This window comes from Cervus elaphus, chromosome 11, assembly GCF_910594005.1.
Source record: "Cervus elaphus chromosome 11, mCerEla1.1, whole genome shotgun sequence".
Taxonomy (NCBI): Eukaryota; Metazoa; Chordata; class Mammalia; order Artiodactyla; family Cervidae; genus Cervus; species Cervus elaphus.
Genome location: NC_057825.1, coordinates 31,593,739 through 31,610,796, shown reverse-complemented (window position 1 = coordinate 31,610,796; position 17,058 = coordinate 31,593,739). Strand labels below are relative to the sequence as shown.

Genomic DNA, 17,058 nt, shown 5'->3' with positions numbered 1-17,058 from the left:
AAAAAGATCATGACTTGTTGAAGGGTCAGGTGACAGCTAAAAATTTTTAGCAATGAAGTATTTTTTTTGATATGCTGTTGTACACTTAATAGACTCCAGTATAGTGTGAACATAACTTTTATATGCACTGAGAAACCAATAAATCCATGTACTCACTTTATGGCAATATTCACATTATTCAGTTATTAGAACTGAACCCACAATATCTCCGAGGTGTGCCTGTATAGAATTTTCACACACAGGTGGTATGTTCACTCTTCTCCCCTCTATTCACCCAGTCCCTTAGAGAGGGTTCCAAGTCCATATTGCATTGCCTCATGCTTTTTGTGACTGTGTTGCATTCCATTGTGTAGAGGTAACATCATTTATTTAAAAGGGTTCCTATAAGTAGACATTTAGGTTATTTCCAGTTCTATGCTACTGCAAATGTTACTCTAGTAGATATCTTTATAGGGATACCATATTATATATGTGTAAATATATCTGAAAGCTAAAAACCTAGAAGTGGAATTGCTTGATCAGTGCATTTTAAAAATTATATGTTAACATGTATATATGTGTACATATATATGTATATTTACTGTGATAAAATATACATAAGGTAGAATTTACCATCTTAAACATTTTGAAGTTTATAGTTCAGTGACATTAAGTACATTCTCAATGTTGTACAGCCATCACCGTTCTTCATCTCTAGAGCTTTTTCATTATTCCACACAGAAATTCTGTACCCATTAAATATTAAATTTTCATCCTCCCCTCCCTGGCCCCTGGAAATCACTGTTCTTTCTGTTTATGAATTTGACTGTTCTAGGTACCTCATATACATTATTGTTGTTATTTAGTCACTAAGTCATGTCTGACTCTTTTGTGACACCATGGACTGCAACCCACCAGGCTCCTCTGTCCATGGGATCTCCCAGACAGGAATACTGGAATGAGTTGCCATTTCCTTCTCCAGGGGATCTTCTCAACCCAGGGATTGAACCCACATCTGCATTGCAGATGGTTTCTTTATCACTGAGCCACTGTGAAGCCCCCTCATATAAGTAGAATCCTACAATATTTGTCCTTTGGTAACTAGTTTATTTCACTTGGAATAATGTCTTCAGGGTTCATCCATGTTGTAGCGTGTATCAGAATTTCATTCCTTTTAAAGGTTGAATAATATTCCAGTGTATATATGTAACACATTTTGTTTATCCACTCATCTGTTGATGGGATCCACCTTTCAACTCTTGTGAATGATGCCTCCATGCACTGTTGGTGTGTAAGTGTCTCTTTGAGTCCCAGCTTTCCAAGCCTTTGGGAAATAAACACAAGTGGAATCACTGGGTTATATGGTAGTTCTATATTTAACATTCTGAGGGACCAGGCACGTGCATTTTTAATGTTGACTTGTTGTTGTTGTTGTTGTTTTTGTTCATTCATGAAGTCCTGTCCAACTCTTTGTGATCCTATGGACTGCAGTACACCAGGCTTCCCTGTTCCCTTCATTATCTCTGGAGCTTGTTCAAACTCATGTCCATTGAGTCAGTGATGCTATCCAAGCATCTCATCTTGTCACCCCCTTCTCCTGCCCTCAGTGCTTCCCAGCACCAACATCTTTTCCAATGAGTTGGCTCTCCGCATCAGGTAGCCAAAAGATTGGAGCTTCAGCCTCAGTCCTTCCAGTGAATATTCAGGATTTTTCTTTAGGATTGACTGGTTTGATCTCTTTGCAGTCCAGGGACTCTCAAGAGTCTTCTCCAGCACCACAATTAGAAAGCATCAATTCTTCGGTGCTCAGCCTTCTTTATGATCCAACTCTCACATCCGTGCATGATTACTGGAAAAACATAGCTTTGACTATATGGACCTCTACTGGCAAAGTGATATCTCTGCTTTTTAATACGCTGTCTAGGTTTGTCATAGCTTTTCTTCAAAGGAGTAAGCGTCTTTTAATTTTATGGCTGCAGTCACCGTCCACAGTGATTTTGAAGCCCAAGAAAATAAAATCTATCACTGTTTCCACTTTTCACTTTTCTATTTGCCATTAAGTGATAGGACAGGATGTGAGGATCTTAGTTTTTTGAATGTTGAGTTTTAAATAAACTTTTTCACTCTCCTTTGACTTTCATCAAGAGGCTCTTTACTTCCTCTTCACTTTCTGCCATTAGAGTGGTATCATCTGCATATCTGAGGTTGTTGATATTTCTCCCAGCCATCTTGATTCCAGCTTGTGATTCATCCAGCCTAGCATTTCACATTGATGTTCTCTGTATATAAATTAAATAAGCAGGGTGACAATATACAGCCTTGATGTACTCCTTTCCCAATTTTGAACCAGTCCATTGTTCCATGTCCACTTCTAACTGTTGCTTCTTGACCCACATACAGGTTTGTTAGGAGATAGATAAGGTGGTCTGATATTCCTATCTCTTGAAGAATTTTTCACAGTTTGTTGTGATCCACACAGTCAAAGGCTTTAACGTAGTCAGTGAAGCAGAAGTAGATATTTTTTTTGGCATTCCCTTGCTTTCTCTATATCATTCAAGGGATGTTGGCAATTTGATCTCTGGTTCCTCTGGCTTTTTAAATCCAGTTTGTACACCTGGAAGTTTTTGTACTGCTGAAGCCTGGTGTGAAGGATTTTGAGCATTTTCTTGTTAACATGTGAAATGAGTGCAGTTGTGCAGTAGTTTGAACATTCTTTGGCATTGCCCTTCCTTGCGATTGGAACAAAAACTGACCTTTTCCAGTCCTGTGGCCACTGCCGAGTTTTCCAAATTTGCTGACATACTGACATATTTAATGTTGATAAATATTACCAAATTGTCTCACAGAGGTTCAAACAATTTACGCTCCTCTCAGCAATGCATGAGAATGGACTTAGGCACTTAAACTTTCCTTGTTTATCTAGAAAAGACTTCTTTTTTTTTGGAACTCCTGCAGCTCCCCCCACAGATGTCTGTTTGGAAACCCCAGCTGCAGGGAACAGGCCCCAAGGCAGTGGTAGCATCCTGTGAGCTGTTGCCCGCTGTTTTCTTATTTGAGTCAAGTCACAGCCAGGTGAACACGGGTTGGAAGAGTTTCTTTTCATTTTCAGTATACATTGTACAATATTTGATCAAAACAGACAAGTACAAAGAAAAAATACTGATCGAGGCATATTCCTTCAAGTCTTTTTTCCTCCTTCTATGTTTTGCAAGTGTTAATCCTTAAAAAAGTCACAGCTTATTCTCAGATGTAGCAGTTTAGAACCAGATATTCAAGTTTTTGCTGTCTCATATGCTTATTATGGAAGCTAAATTTAAAGGGTTTATTTAGCACAGTGCTAAGCCATGAAATTAAAAGATGCTTGCTCCTTGGAAGAAAAGCTATAACCAACCTAGACAGCATATTAAAAAGCAGAGACATTACTCTACCAACAAATGTCAGTCTAGTCAAAGCTATGGTTTTTCCAGTAGTCACGTATGGATGTGAGAGTTGGACTATAAAGAAAGCTGAGTGCCAAAGAATTGATGCTTTTGAACTGTGGTGTTGGAGAAGACTCTTGAGAGTCCCTTGGACTACAAGGAGATCCAACCAGTCCATCCTAATGGAAATCAGTCCTGAATATTCATTGGAAGGACTGATGCTGAAGCTGAAGCTCCAACACTTTGGCCATCTGATGTGAAGAACCGACTCACTGGAAAAGATCCTATTGCTGGGAAAAGTTGAAGGCAGGAGAAGAAGGGGACGACAGAGAATGAGATGGTTGGATGGCATCACTGCAGCGATGGACATGAGTTTGAGTAAACTCCGGGAGCTGGTGATGGACAGGGAAGCCTGGCGTGCTGCAGTCCATGGGGTCACAAAGAGTCGACACGACCGAGCAACTGAACTGAACAGAAATAGTAGACCCTGAACTGTCTACCACTAATTTTATTGTTGTTGGATACATTTTGAAGATACAGAGAAGTAGAGAAAAACTTCCCATAATCCAGGGGTTTCTTTTAAAAAATACAATTTTTAAATTGGGCTCTCGGCTAGAACAGGCTTTCTAGTTTACTGGGATTTTTTTTCGTTTTCCTTTTCGTTGAGGTGAAAAAGGCTGTGTTGAGACAAGGGAGCCCCTGGGTGATGAGGAGATGGGGCGGGGTCTCGGATTCCCGTGACTCGGCTTGTCTCCTCCTCTGCCGGGAGAGTGGGGCCTCGTGGGTTTTAGGCTCTAAGAGCGAGCGTGGCCCTGGCAGGCGAGGGCCTCTTGTTGCATTGCTGAGCACATATCTGACACTTTAAGCCATCCAGTGGGACCACAGGGTGGAGTTGTTTTTCTTTATTCTCATGTGACCATAGCTCCAGGGTTTAGTTGGGGACCTTGAGGGTTGCTAAGCACCCCGGCTGCCACCTGGCAACTGCAGGCATCCAGGAAATCCACCCAGCACACCTGTCATCAGGTATGGACTGCAGAATTATGAACCTTTCGGAATCACATCCTCAGAATCACTTCCCAGGGGTGGGGAGTGGCTGGAGGAGCCTGTGGGGGAGGGTGGAGAGACGATGGGGACACGGCTAGGCAGGCCTGCACGTCCCTTCAGATCACGTTCAGTTAGGAAGTCAGCCAGGTCCTCACTGGGGGAGGAGAACTGCCCTTGGTCCCCACGCTCCCGGAGACGGAAGCTGCAGGGGAGCCCAGGGTCAGAAAAGCAGTCATCATCACCCGTCCCCAGTGAGGGCCAGGGCCAGATCTCCTTCCTCCGTGGTGTCCTGGGGAATTCAGTGTGGGGAGGCAGTGCGGTGTGTGTGTGTGTGGGGGGTTCCTGCTCAGCTCCTGGTGGGATGTGCAGGCAACAGTTGCTTCTTTCTGCCTCTCCTCCTACTTCAGCCCGAAGCCCAGGTCACCTGTGACCAGGGATGGCCTTTCTTCTTCGTGCAGGAGTCTTTGCTGGGGTGGGTGACCTTCTGTCCTTGAGCAGGTCTCCAAGGGGAGCCTTACCCATTTACCATGAGAGTCAGACTTCTCAGGAAAGAGAGGCTTGGGACTCAGAATTATACCATTTCAAAAGCTCTGTCTCCTGTCTTTTTCTGAATGTCTCTGCCCAAGCCAGCCTCCCTGTTCCCTTCAAGACCTTTAACTGTGAGAATAAGGCCCAGAGTGATCTCAGCCTTGGTTGGTGGGGAGAGGGGAGTGAGAGTGACAGGGAGGTGAGAAGCTCGCTGCCTCCCAGCCTAGGGCTTGGCTTCCAGTGTCAGCCCTCAAAGTGCCCGCTGTTGTCCTGGCAACAGTGAGGTTGGGACTGGGGACCTGCCTCCTGGGAGCCAGTGGGGGGTGGGGATGGAGGAGGAGGATGCACCCTGCTGTCCGCTGCAGCAGTCCTGTTATATAAGCAGCTGATGTAGGTGGGGCAAACCCATCACCTACTTGATGGGAACCACAGGGGAAACCCTCTGACATCAGCCTCCGGAGATCCCTGCTGCCTTACCTGCTTCACAGAACCACTCGCAAGTCGGTGTTTTTAGTTTAGCCTTGAAGGCTTCTTGGTTTGAGAAAAGCCAGAAGGTGAATTTCCCGTGGCATGAAGTAAGAATTAGTGTGTCTCTCCATTCCAGCTCTCACCTCTTGGATTTCACAGCATGGTCTTCCTTCTAACATTCCAGGATTTGGCAAAATAAATGCATGTTAGATGATGCGAGTGAGGAGCCTTCAGAGGAAAGGTTGTTCTAAGGCTGTGGAGGGCCCCTGCCGGCGGGGGGACAGGGGCCTGGTGGCACTGCCCATGGTGCTGGCGGGCAGCCCCCTGTCTGGGCTGGGGGGCCGCTGAGCTGGGTCCCTGCCAGGCTCTGGGGGGCCGTGAGCCCTGGCCACATAGCCCAGCAGTGTTTTCCTCTGCACATGGTCAGAGTCCACAGTCTGCGTCCAGCATGGTCAGGGTTGTGGTGCATCCCCCACCTTTATCTGGCTCGAAGGATGAAGTTTTGTTTAGTAATAGGGGGTAGTTGTGCTTTGTTGTTGTTTTTTTTTTTTTTTTTTAAATATTTATTCATTTATTTGGCTGCACCAGGTCTTAGTTGCAGCATGTGGGATCTAGTTCCCTGACCAAGGATTGAACCTGGGCCCCCTGCATTGGGAGCTCAGAGTCTTAACCACTGGGCCAGCAGGGAAGTCCCTGTTGTTGTTTTTTTTAAACAATTTCTGGTGCCAAGTCGTAGGCTGAGTTTTTACTGAATTATTTAATCATCACAACAAAACCCTTCTGGGGAATGGGCCCTCCCCCTCTCCATCCTGGTGAGGCTATCTATTTGGGGGAGTTACTAACTAGGAGGGTCAGGTGAGTAGTCCCAGACGACATCCACTCTGTCCGTTTCTGTTTTCTTTGACTTGCCCAGAGCTTCACAACTTTCCAGTACTTAAAAGATGTAGACATTCTATATAAAAACGTGTTATTTCTGACTGCCTCGGGAAATGGAAAGGTCTGACAGCATGGGGTGCAGAGTGAGACTTGCATTCACATCTGAGTCAGGGCACTTAACCTGCTGCATGACCTTGAGCCAATTACTTCTGCCCTTTGAGCCCCCATTTCTTTGTCTATGAAATGGGAACAGGATAAGATTGGCAGACTGTCTCAAAGATAGGATTCATCCCACAAATACTTTCAACATGCTTCTAGACACTGGAGATACAGCTGTGAACAGAACAGAGTCTAGATTACTGTTCAATGGCATGGGCCAGAGAAGGCTTTCTAATAAGATGAGATTTGAGCAGAGACCTGAAGGCAGTGAGGGTGCGAGCCAGGCAGTGATCAGAGAAGTGAGCAGTAAGTGCAAAGGCCCTGAGGTATGTTCACAGATCGTCACGGCAGTCAGTGCAGATGGAGCAGAGGTGAGGGGATGAGAGGTGGGAGGTGCGGCAGAGAGGTGATGGGGCCTGCTAGACCTTGGCTTTTCCCTTAAGGTGAACCCTGCTTTGGAGGATTTAAATGGATCAGTCTGGCTGCTGGTGGAGAAGACACAGCAGTGGAAGCAGGGAGACCAGTTAGAAACTTTGCAGTAATTTTGGTGAGAGAGGATAATGGCCCAGATCAGGATGGAGTGATGAGGAGAACAGAAGATTCTGGATATGTTTTGAAGGCAGGGTACTGGAGGGTAGACTGGGATATGAGAGAGTGATGGCTCAGTCAGAGATGGCTCTAAGGATTTTAGCCTGGAGGTGGTGAGTTTGCTCTGGGTCCAAGACAAAAGCAGACGGTCTGCTTCCGTAGCAGGCATCTTAGCACCCTTCTCCACTGATCACAGATGTGACCTCAGCATCCTTCTCAACACAGTGCTCTGGGCAGCTGCTCTCTGTCCCTCAGAGTTGGCATGTGAGCTGGACTTAATTGCTGCTGTAGCATTCTAGAGGTGTACAGTCATTGGGACTGTTTAAATTAAAATTATTTAAAATTTTTAAATTAAAAATCACTTTCCTCCATTGTAGTAGTCACAGTTCACGTGCTCGGGAGCTCCGTGTGGCTGGCATGTTCATTGGACGGCAGAGATTACCAAACATTTCCATGACTGCAGAAAGTGCTGTTCTGGAGGGTGATGCCTTGCCCCTTGAGCCGTGGCTCCTGGTTGACAGCTCATTAACTCACCAACCCTCTTAGGAGCACCTACTTTGTGCCAAGCTGTCTTGGTGAGGGCTCCAGGTACCACACAGGTGGCTATCTTTGGGCCCGAAGGGCTGTCTCCTGAGATACTGGACACCTTGGCCCACAGTAACCTGTCTCTGGGGACTGCACAAGCACCCAGGCAGGTGACTGTCAGCCCCACGTGCTCCGCACCCCATCTCCCCTCTAGCAGGCTAAGGGTGGGGGCTGACTCTGGGTCTGTATGGTTCTGGGCTGTTCTCTCAACTCTGAGGTTGGGTGTGGAGTCCGTCTTTCTGGGAGATCCTGGGCTGCTGGTTTGGAGCCTGTCTCGCCCTGGAAGGTCTTGTTTAAAGATACGCTGGGTTTTGAGTTATGCAGCCTCACCGTCCTCTGAACTCTCCCCACTTTTGCCTGAAGACAGCAAAGCACTCCTGCCCTGAGAGACCAGCCAGTTGGCGTGCAACTTGACGGCCTTGCTCCCCTGAGTTCCTGGGAATACTGTTCACCATCGACCTTCACAGCATGTAGCTCAGGGGTCTGCCTAGGTGACCAGTGACTGTTCTTTGAGTGACCTCGATCATGACCTTGTCTTTGGGATGAAGCAGCACGTGTGGGCCCCCTGGATCTAAATGGTGGCTGTCCACATTCAAATAGCAGATTGTCCAGATTACATGATGTGGTCCCGTGTCCTCTCGTCAGGTCAGGCGCTATTTGGGCCCTGACCTCCCCTGGCTAATAGGGCAGGTTTCTACTCAGCATTTCCTTCTCCTTCTGCCTCCTCTGCTCAGGTAGTCAGACCAAGATGGGCACCCGCTGGGGGCCAGTGACCTCTTGGCTTCTAAGTGGCCTGGAAACTCCAAGAATATGGATAAATGAGGACCAGAATAGACATGTTTGCAGACAGCTGTGGGTCTTCTCCCAGCCCATTGTAGTGACATGTGTGTGTGTGCGCACATGTGTGTGTACATGTAAGAACACACACATCCTTTAACTAGATAAGCAGAATTAACATGCTTACTTCATACAAACACTGTACACACACACACGCGCGTGCCAACCACCTGGGCACTGTCGGTCTCTCCACAGTTAATCTGTCTCCCTCCCTCTGTCCCTTTCACAAGGATGTTGTAGAAACTTAGCTTCTCATCAGCCAAGCTCATTTATCCCAGTCCCTGGTGGCCACGCTGCTGTAATTAACTCGTGAATCTGCCTCATCAGAGTATCAGCTGTAACCACACAGGGCCCCTGGGAGCAGTGCTGGCCCCCTCCTCCGTCTCAATCCCAGGGCGGCAGGAAGGTGGGACCTGGCGTGAGTCCCCACTAAGGAGAAGGGCGCTTGGTCTGTCCCTTCCCCGAGCCTGGCCGAGGCTGTGCTCACAGTGCTCTGTCCGGGGCTCATCTGAACAGCTCAGCACGTGACCATTTACAGATGAGGAGACCACAGCTCAGGAGGCCGATCCTCCTGCCCGGGGTCACTGTGGTCTCTGCTCCCAGGGACCAGGACCTCCACCCCACCCGAGTCTGCTCGCCCAGCCCCTGCCCCTGGAGTGGGCCTGGGTCCTTCTTCTCTACTCACAAGGTCAGTCTTCTGCTCTACTCATAAGGCCTACCAGAGACTTTCTCTCTCTTTCTGGACCTCGTTTGGTTCTTTGCCCAGAGGGTCAGGGCCTTGCCTTTCGTTGCTGTGTGTTTTCAGGATGAGCATCAAAGCTTGAGGGCTGGACAGGGGCTACGGGAGGCTCTTCGCCCGCCTTCTTTCTCCGTGTGAAACCACGTCACAGCCTCTGGATCCCTGAATCCCCATCTGCTAACCAGTCCTCCATTGGTGGTTGCCCCCTCCTGCCGCCTTCTCACATGGCATCTGAGGATGAGAGATCATCACCTCTCGCGGCAGCACATTCTTTACTTGAACTCCTTTGACTTTTAGAACATTCTGCCTCCGCTAGAAGCAACAGTCTGTTCCCTGCAGTCTTCCCTTGTGGGGCCTTCAGAGCAAGCGCATCCCTTTTCTACACAACAGCTTTCCTTGGACTTGAATTCTCTGTGAGGCTGCAGGACCCTCCCTTTCCTGGGCTGATTCCCAGTCCCCCAACCCCAACCCCCAGCCACCCTCAGGTGCCCCAACTCCAGCGCCCTCACCTCACGGTCACTTGCTGACCACTGCCCAGGAGATCTGTTTCTTTGTTGGGTGGAGGACCCAGCAGCTCCACCACCTCCTCTTTCAGGACCTTAACATCTCTTAAGGGCGGGACTTGTGTAGGCACCATTTCATGCTGTGGATTCATTTAAGATCTAATAGCATTTCAAGTGGCTAGACTTTCCCCCAGTGTTGATACACTGTGCCTCCCCAGTTCTTTTCTCTTGTAGCTGGTTATTACATTTACCCACTTTGAACTTCATCCTGTACATTTTACCAGACCACTATGGAGTAAAATCCATATTCACCAATTGTCCTGTGATGTCCCATCCAGATATTCTATAAATACATCCTATGTGTCTTCTGAAGTTTTCTTTCTGGAAGGATTTCCACTTTGAACCGAGAGAGAACCCATTTTACAGATGAGCAATCAAGGCCAAAGGGGCAGTGTATGTCCTGGGTCACAGGAGCCTTAGAAGCTTGACCCCAGCTCAGTGATTTTTTTTTTTTTTTTTGCTCTACCCCCTTCAGCTACTCTTCTCCGTTCCAATAAGATTTTTAAACCTTTAAAATGATTTGTCTCTTTAGCAAAGCCTGTTATGTAGATAGTCATTATTATCTCCACATCTGTCTTCAACCTCCAACTTTGATTCCTTCTTTTAGTCTAGACCATCAGATTTTAAAAGTAGCTTCAAGGTAAGGAAATGTCCTTTTCCCATAGTCTAGTTTCTGGCAAATGTCCAGCAGGCTCTTGTTAGAACTTCCGGGCACCACCAGCCTGGAAAGGCACAGTCCTGAGAAAAGTGGCCTCTGCACACGTCATTTTTTATAAAAGGAGAGATGATAGGAAGGGGCCTGGAGTGGATCATAGAAATTCACCTGATAATGAATGCTGAGTGTTAGAATTCAAAATGCCAGGAGTTTTAAAGATGTGGAGGTGATAGTTTCAATTCAGTTTTGAAAATGTTACAAAAAACTAATTTAAAAAATTAAAAAGGGTTAATGGAGAAGAAAACTTAAATGAAAAGATCATCCAAATTGTTGAACACCCTCCCCCTGCACCTTCTCTTTGTTCCTGATAAACTCTGATCACATCTTCCTCTTCTACTCCCAGTTCTTTGGGACTGTGATCATCAGTGGATTTTGTCTTTCTCAGAGGAGCCTGGGTGGGGGGCTGGACCTCTGCATCTTTGACTGTATGAGTCCAAGTTTCTGGAGGTGTGTTGTCATTTCCACCTTGACTTGAATCTCACTGCTACCTTGTCCTCTGGGTTTTAAGTGTTCTTCTTTCTAATCCTCAAGTCTCGGTTGATGGTTTTGCCTGCTGCGTGAGCATGGTCTTGAAGGCCAGGGTCTCTAGCAGCGACCTCAGCATCAGGCTCTCTTTCTTGGTGCACCAGTAAGCCCCTCCTCACTACATAATCATGGCTGTGCCTTTCCCCTCAGTTTCCTTTCCTTCAGGTCCTTCTCAAATGCTTCTAAAGTGGTGCTTACAAACTTCAGTGTGGTCCCCAGTCAGCTGAGGATCCTGGGCCTTGCTGGGTGAGCCTCAGGCCCCCGTCTGCAGGCCAGACTCAGGGTCATGAAGCCTCGGGTCTCATGAGGTGGGCTTAGCTGAACCAGGGGACCTTCTAAAGCCTAGACACCCGAGGAGTCCCCAGAGGTTGCTGCTGTTCCTGGCAGTGCTGAGTTACTTCCAGCAGGAAGCAGGTACTTTGGGCCCTTTGTGGTCAGTCCAGTGGCAGCTCACTGCACCTGCACTGTAGGAGGGTCCTGCTGGCACCCCCTTCTAGGCCAGCCCCTCTGGAGCTGCCAGAGCTGATATTTCTCACAGCTTTGGGGTAAGCCAGTATCCCAGGGCCCTCATTGTGGGTTACATTCAGAGCCAACTGTCCGTCGCTGAGGCAGAGCTCACAGCATTGGCCCCTCTCCCCTCCTCCCCTCAGCCCATGGGGAAGAGGGAGGTGAGGCCTGCCCAGGACTCAGGCCTCTCCTGTACCCACCTCAGCAGCACCCTCCTCCTCCTCCTCTGCTGACCATCAGGAGGAGTCCCAGCTGCGGTCTGGAGTGCCCCAGGCCACCATGCTGAGGCGCCCACAGAGGACCCACCCTCCCACATAGCACCACGGGGACTGGGGCTCACAGAATGTTCTGGTGGGCTCTCTCACAGGTGAGCTCCTTACTAGATAAGATTCGGGCACTTCGCATTCATAGCAGAGCAACGTCCCTTGGGTAAGAAGAATCCCCTGATTCCATCAGTCAAAGATCCCTGGGTTCGAGTTCTGGGTCTTCCATGAGGCCCGAGGAATTGGAACAAGCCACTAACCCTCCACACTTCGATTCGGGCACCTGCAGAATGGAGGTAGTTTACACGTTTGTTAAAATACAGGGTAGGAGGGAAGGTTTTAGGGAAGAGGGACAGTTGTGATATTGGTCAATAGCGTCTATTTGCCAGGCAAGTTGCTGTCTTCTGAGAACTGCAGAAAGAAGGCAGCCCAGAGTGCTGGTTCTGTCTCATGGCTCCTAAGAGAGGGCTACTGCCTCCTCCCTCCTCCCTTCGCTGCAGGGCTGTGGTCTCCTGCTTGTTTCATACCTGGCCGTGGGTCTTCTTTCTCAGGTTAGACCCGAGCAGACACAGGAGTCTGGAGCTAGCTCAGTGGCCTTGCAGGGATTGTCCTTTTCGAAGAAAACCGTGGTAGCTATAGACAAGCTGGGGTCAGGTCACAGCTGGCGGCAACAGGAAGTTTTGTGTTTATTTCTAGTTTAAAGCGTAATTTTAAAAAGCCTCAGCAGTATGACACCATATGGAGGTAGGTTTAGTTGCTCAGTCATGTCTGACTCTTGGCAACCCCGTGGACTTGTAGCCTGCCAGGCTCCTCTGTCTGTGGAATTCTCCAGGCAAAAATACTGGAGTGGGTTGCCACCTCCTTCTCTAGATGACACCATATAGCAGTTTCGAAAAACATCTGAAATTTTCTCCTAACTTGATCTCCCACATTGAATTGCCCGTTTCTGTCTGGCATATATCCTTCTGCTGTTATTTAGATGCACGTGTATCCAGCATCACCTTCACAGAATACAGTTCTGTGTCTTGCTTCTCTTTCTCATTATTTCCTTGTAACAGTTTTCATCAAGGTCATTTTTAAGGCTTCATAATCTTCCATCCAGAGGATGTGTCACAATCTAATGAGCCATTTTCTGGACATTTGGGCTGCTTAGAGGTTTTTCCACGAGTATAAGTGATGCTGCAGTGAGGTTCTTCTTGCACATAAATCTTTTTATTTCTTTTGGATTATTTCTGTTGGATAAATTCCCAGAGGAGCCATTAATGGGTCAGAGGCTTGGAATATTCTTATGACTCTCAAAACATATAGCAACTGCTATCTTAGGAAGAGCGGGGTAGGGCTCTGCCTCTCTGCTGGGGAGACCAAGCCATATCTCTCTGCTCTGGGCCCCTGAGGCTGCCCTGGGTGGCCCCTGTCCTGTCCACCCCTGCGCCCCCTGTGAGGCCCACCTGGCAAGTGCACTTGGATCCCAGCTTCTCCCTCCTCCAAGGACGTGGAGGAAGGAGTTTTACCTGGACTCTGAGAGTGACTGTCAAGAATCTTCTATGTGTATGTGAGGATTTATTGGAAAGATCCATCATTAGCATCACACAGTCTTAAAAGAGGCCAGGACCCAGGAATGGGTTTAGAATCTCTGAAATGTAAGGGCAAACAAGGTCAGCATTAGTGAAGATACTGGTAAAATGGGTATAAGTGAGGAGCAGGGTGAACACACCTGGCCAGGGGCTGGGGGCTCTGGGGAGGTGGCAGGTCGGTGAGGGAGGGTGTTCTAGAAAGAGTGACACCAGAGCAGAGGGCAGGAAGGCATGCAGAGAAAAGCAGATGGTGTCCAGCTTGTCTACCAGGAGGGGCCAGTAGGGAAGTCGGGGGGAGTCGGGGCCGTGAAAGCAAGTGGGTCACATGGAGGAGGCCTTGGGGCCACAGAGGAGAACACTGTGGGAGCCATCCGGGGATGTGAAATCTGACGTGGAAGGTGGTGGGAGGAGGAGGAGAGCAGAGCCTGGCTGGCACGAAAGTCCCGGGGTTGTGACATGGGCCTAGCCCCTCCTTCACTGCCCACTCAGTCACTTTCCTGCCCTGCCCTCCACCTTCTAGAATGTTCTTTCCCATCAAGTCCCTTTGCTGCATTTTTTCTCATCTGACAAATTGTCCCTTCTTCTGTGTACACTACGCCTACTTCTTATTTAAGACCTGTTTTATCAGAGTGACTTAAGGTAGACTCTGCCATGGAATTCTCCAGGCAGGAATACTGGAGTGGGTTGCCATGCCCTCCTCCAGGGTATCTTCCTGACCCGGGGATCGAACTCATGCCTCTTACGTCTCCTGCGTTGGCAGGCAAGTTCTTTACCACCAGTGCCACCTGGGAGGCCCCTTATCCGACCCTACATTAAAGTAGACTCTGCCTGCTTAACCGTTTCTGGTCGACCACGAGGTTGCCTCACACGGCACAGGAAGATCGGTAGCTATAATTTACAACACAGCCGCTTTCTTATTATTTGACAATTTGACGTTGAGTGATGATCTGCTTTCAGAACGCATCTATTCTCTTGTAAAAAGCTACAGAAGTATATGATGCAAAAAGTGACAGTTCCCCCAGTGGCACTCCCCAGAGATGAGCCTCTGACCTCCTCGCTCTGTTGTCTTCGAGGCACTCGGGTTTGGGGCATCAGAGCTGCAATGCTTTGTGTTTCAGCTGCTGCCTTTGTCCGGCCCTGGTTGACAGTCCTAGAGCCCAGACTGTGCTAGGAGCAGCCACCGCACAGGACTAGATTGTATCTTGATGTCCCCAAGGTTCCCAGGGAGCCCAGAGAGTCTTTTTTTGGAGGACAGAGTTTGGGCAGAGTCCAAGGGTGTGTGAGAGGCCTGACCGTGTGGGCAGGGGCTGTGGAGTTTGCAGTAGACGGGCAGCACCACGCTGGACTTTCTTGATCCTTGGTGTCCCGTGGTCCCTCTCCACCCTTCCCAGCCTGGCAAGTCCTCCCCAGCCCCTCACACACCTGCTGATTCCTAGTATTACTGTGCACCCCGCATGTATATGTCCGGGGGAGAAAAAGGTTGAGACGAGCATGGAAGGCAGGATCCTTCTTTGTGTGCCCTCATCATCACGCCTGGACCGACAGAGCTCACAGGGCCTGGTCGAGGGACGGAAGGTCTCCTGCTGACGTGAAAACCCCCTGGAGCTTGTCATCGGTAAGCCTGTGGTCAGCTTGGGAGCCCTGGGCAAGTGTAGACCTTGTCTTTCTGAGACACTTTCTGTCTCGGTGCCTTAGTGGCACTTCACATCAAGTGACCCAAGAGCAGCTAAGGTATATGGCATCCTTGCTGTGTGCAGACACCGTTCTAAGTGCTTCAAGTCACTCAGTCTCTCCACGGGTTTCTGAGCCCCCGTCAGTGCTCTGAAGACACTCAGGTCTCAACACTCAGCCTGTTCAGGGCAGGAAATGACCTGTCCTGGGCCTCCGGCCGCTTCCCAGCATGGGGTCTGCCCTGCCCGGTCTCCATGGCAGGTCACCTGGTTCCTGGCCCACGTCTATCACCAGGATTGGGGCATTTCTTCCCAGACTGTCCACACCGGTCCTGCCCTCCCCGCTCACCCTCTCCTCCCCAACAGGAGAACCTTATGCTCTCCATCCTGCCCAAGCACGTGGCCGACGAAATGCTGAAGGACATGAAGAAGGACGAGAGCCAGAAGGACCAGCAGCAGTTCAACACCATGTACATGTACCGCCACGAGAACGTCAGGTGCGCTGGCCACGGGCCTGGGTTCCAAGCACTGGATGGGGGCTTTGGGGGGTTGACTGAGGACTGTGGGGTCCGAGAGTCTTCCTGGGGACTAGAAACACACACCCCCTCCCCACAGCATGAACCTCAGCCCCTGCAGGAGCTGCCTTGCTGCTGGATGTTGGGGCCTGAGATGGGCCATGTGGTCCAGGCCCAATATTGTACAGACACCACAGACAAGCTAAGCTAGAGGCCAGAGCCCTGAATGCACCCTGGACGTGCCAGGGTCTCACCACTTTGGGGCCTGAGCGAGGACCTGGCTGCCGGGGGGCTGGAGTGGGAGCTGGCGGTGGGCAGCGCGGAGCCTGGCTTGCTATCCACATCCTCACTGCTGGGCCTTCCTCCCCTGAAGCATCCTCTTTGCTGATATCGTGGGCTTCACCCAGCTGTCCTCAGCCTGCAGCGCCCAGGAGCTTGTGAAGCTGCTCAATGAGCTCTTTGCCCGCTTCGACAAGCTGGCAGCTGTAAGTACCCTGCCCCTCAGCTGGCTTTCCACAGTGGGGGGCGGGCGGCACCCGCGAGGCCTGGGCCTGCCTCTCCCCCTCCTCTCTGGCCCCCACGACTTCCTCCCACCCAGCCTTCCTCAGCGGTCTTCGCCTCTCACCCCTCCTCGCCGAGGGGGGCGTGCCTCAGGACCCCAGTCCACACCCTGCCCTTTCAGAAATACCACCAGCTGCGGATTAAGATCCTGGGCGACTGTTACTACTGCATCTGTGGGCTGCCTGACTACCGGGAGGACCACGCCGTCTGCTCCATCCTCATGGGGCTCGCCATGGTGGAGGCCATCTCGTAAGTGGGGCGCCGCTGGCGGGAGACAGAGGGGCTCCCAGAGTATGGGTCCTGGCCCCTCGGGGAAGCTGGCCTGTTTTGGTGGGCCCTGTGCAACCCAGGCCCCCGAAGAGGGTCCGTCAGGGTATGACGTGGGTGCAGCCTCTGATGGAGGCTTTTCCAGCCTCAGGCCATGCTGTTTGTTCTGCTGGGAGGTGCCCTCATCACGAAATGCTTCCACCTCACATTTTCTTTATTTTCCTCCCAAGTGTCCCCCCATCTCTTCTCCCTGTGTTTCCTCATCGTGACCCCCCCAGGACAGATAAGTTCAGAGATCCCCATGCCTGTCTCTTGAACCAGGAAGTCCGGGTGCAGCAGGGGAGTGACCACTGATGTCACAGGTGTTTGGGCAGCACAGCCGGTCCTGGAACCCTGGCCTCTGAGCTCAGAGCTCCGCTCCTGCCTTAAGGCCGGGAGCCTTGAGGGCAGTGAGCTCTGCGTCCCCAGGATCTTTCCCGCTGCAGTCTCTGCACCCTGAGCTTGGAGATCCCTGGAGGATGCTTCTGGCTGTCCCCTCAAGGCCTCTGAGGGGCGCTGGGTGGCATCAGCCCCCCCAAGGCACCTTGCTGAGTCTGGGAATTGGTTATGTGTCCAAGGGGGTGGTTTCGCATTGTTAGCATCCTCCTCTAGGACTGCCTGGAGAGAAGCCAGGACT

The 17,058-nt window shown here is 50.0% G+C and overlaps 1 protein-coding gene across 1 annotated transcript in view; it reads left to right on the top strand.

The window, feature by feature from the left end:
* ADCY3 (adenylate cyclase 3) overlaps positions 1–17,058 on the top strand; it is an 82,600-nt gene that overhangs the window by 46,071 nt on the left and 19,471 nt on the right. Inside the window, exons 4-6 of the mRNA XM_043917321.1 lie at positions 15,406–15,536; positions 15,928–16,039; positions 16,237–16,364. Coding sequence (XP_043773256.1) covers positions 15,406–15,536; positions 15,928–16,039; positions 16,237–16,364 — 371 coding nt within the window. The remainder of the gene's footprint in view (positions 1–15,405; positions 15,537–15,927; positions 16,040–16,236; positions 16,365–17,058) is intronic.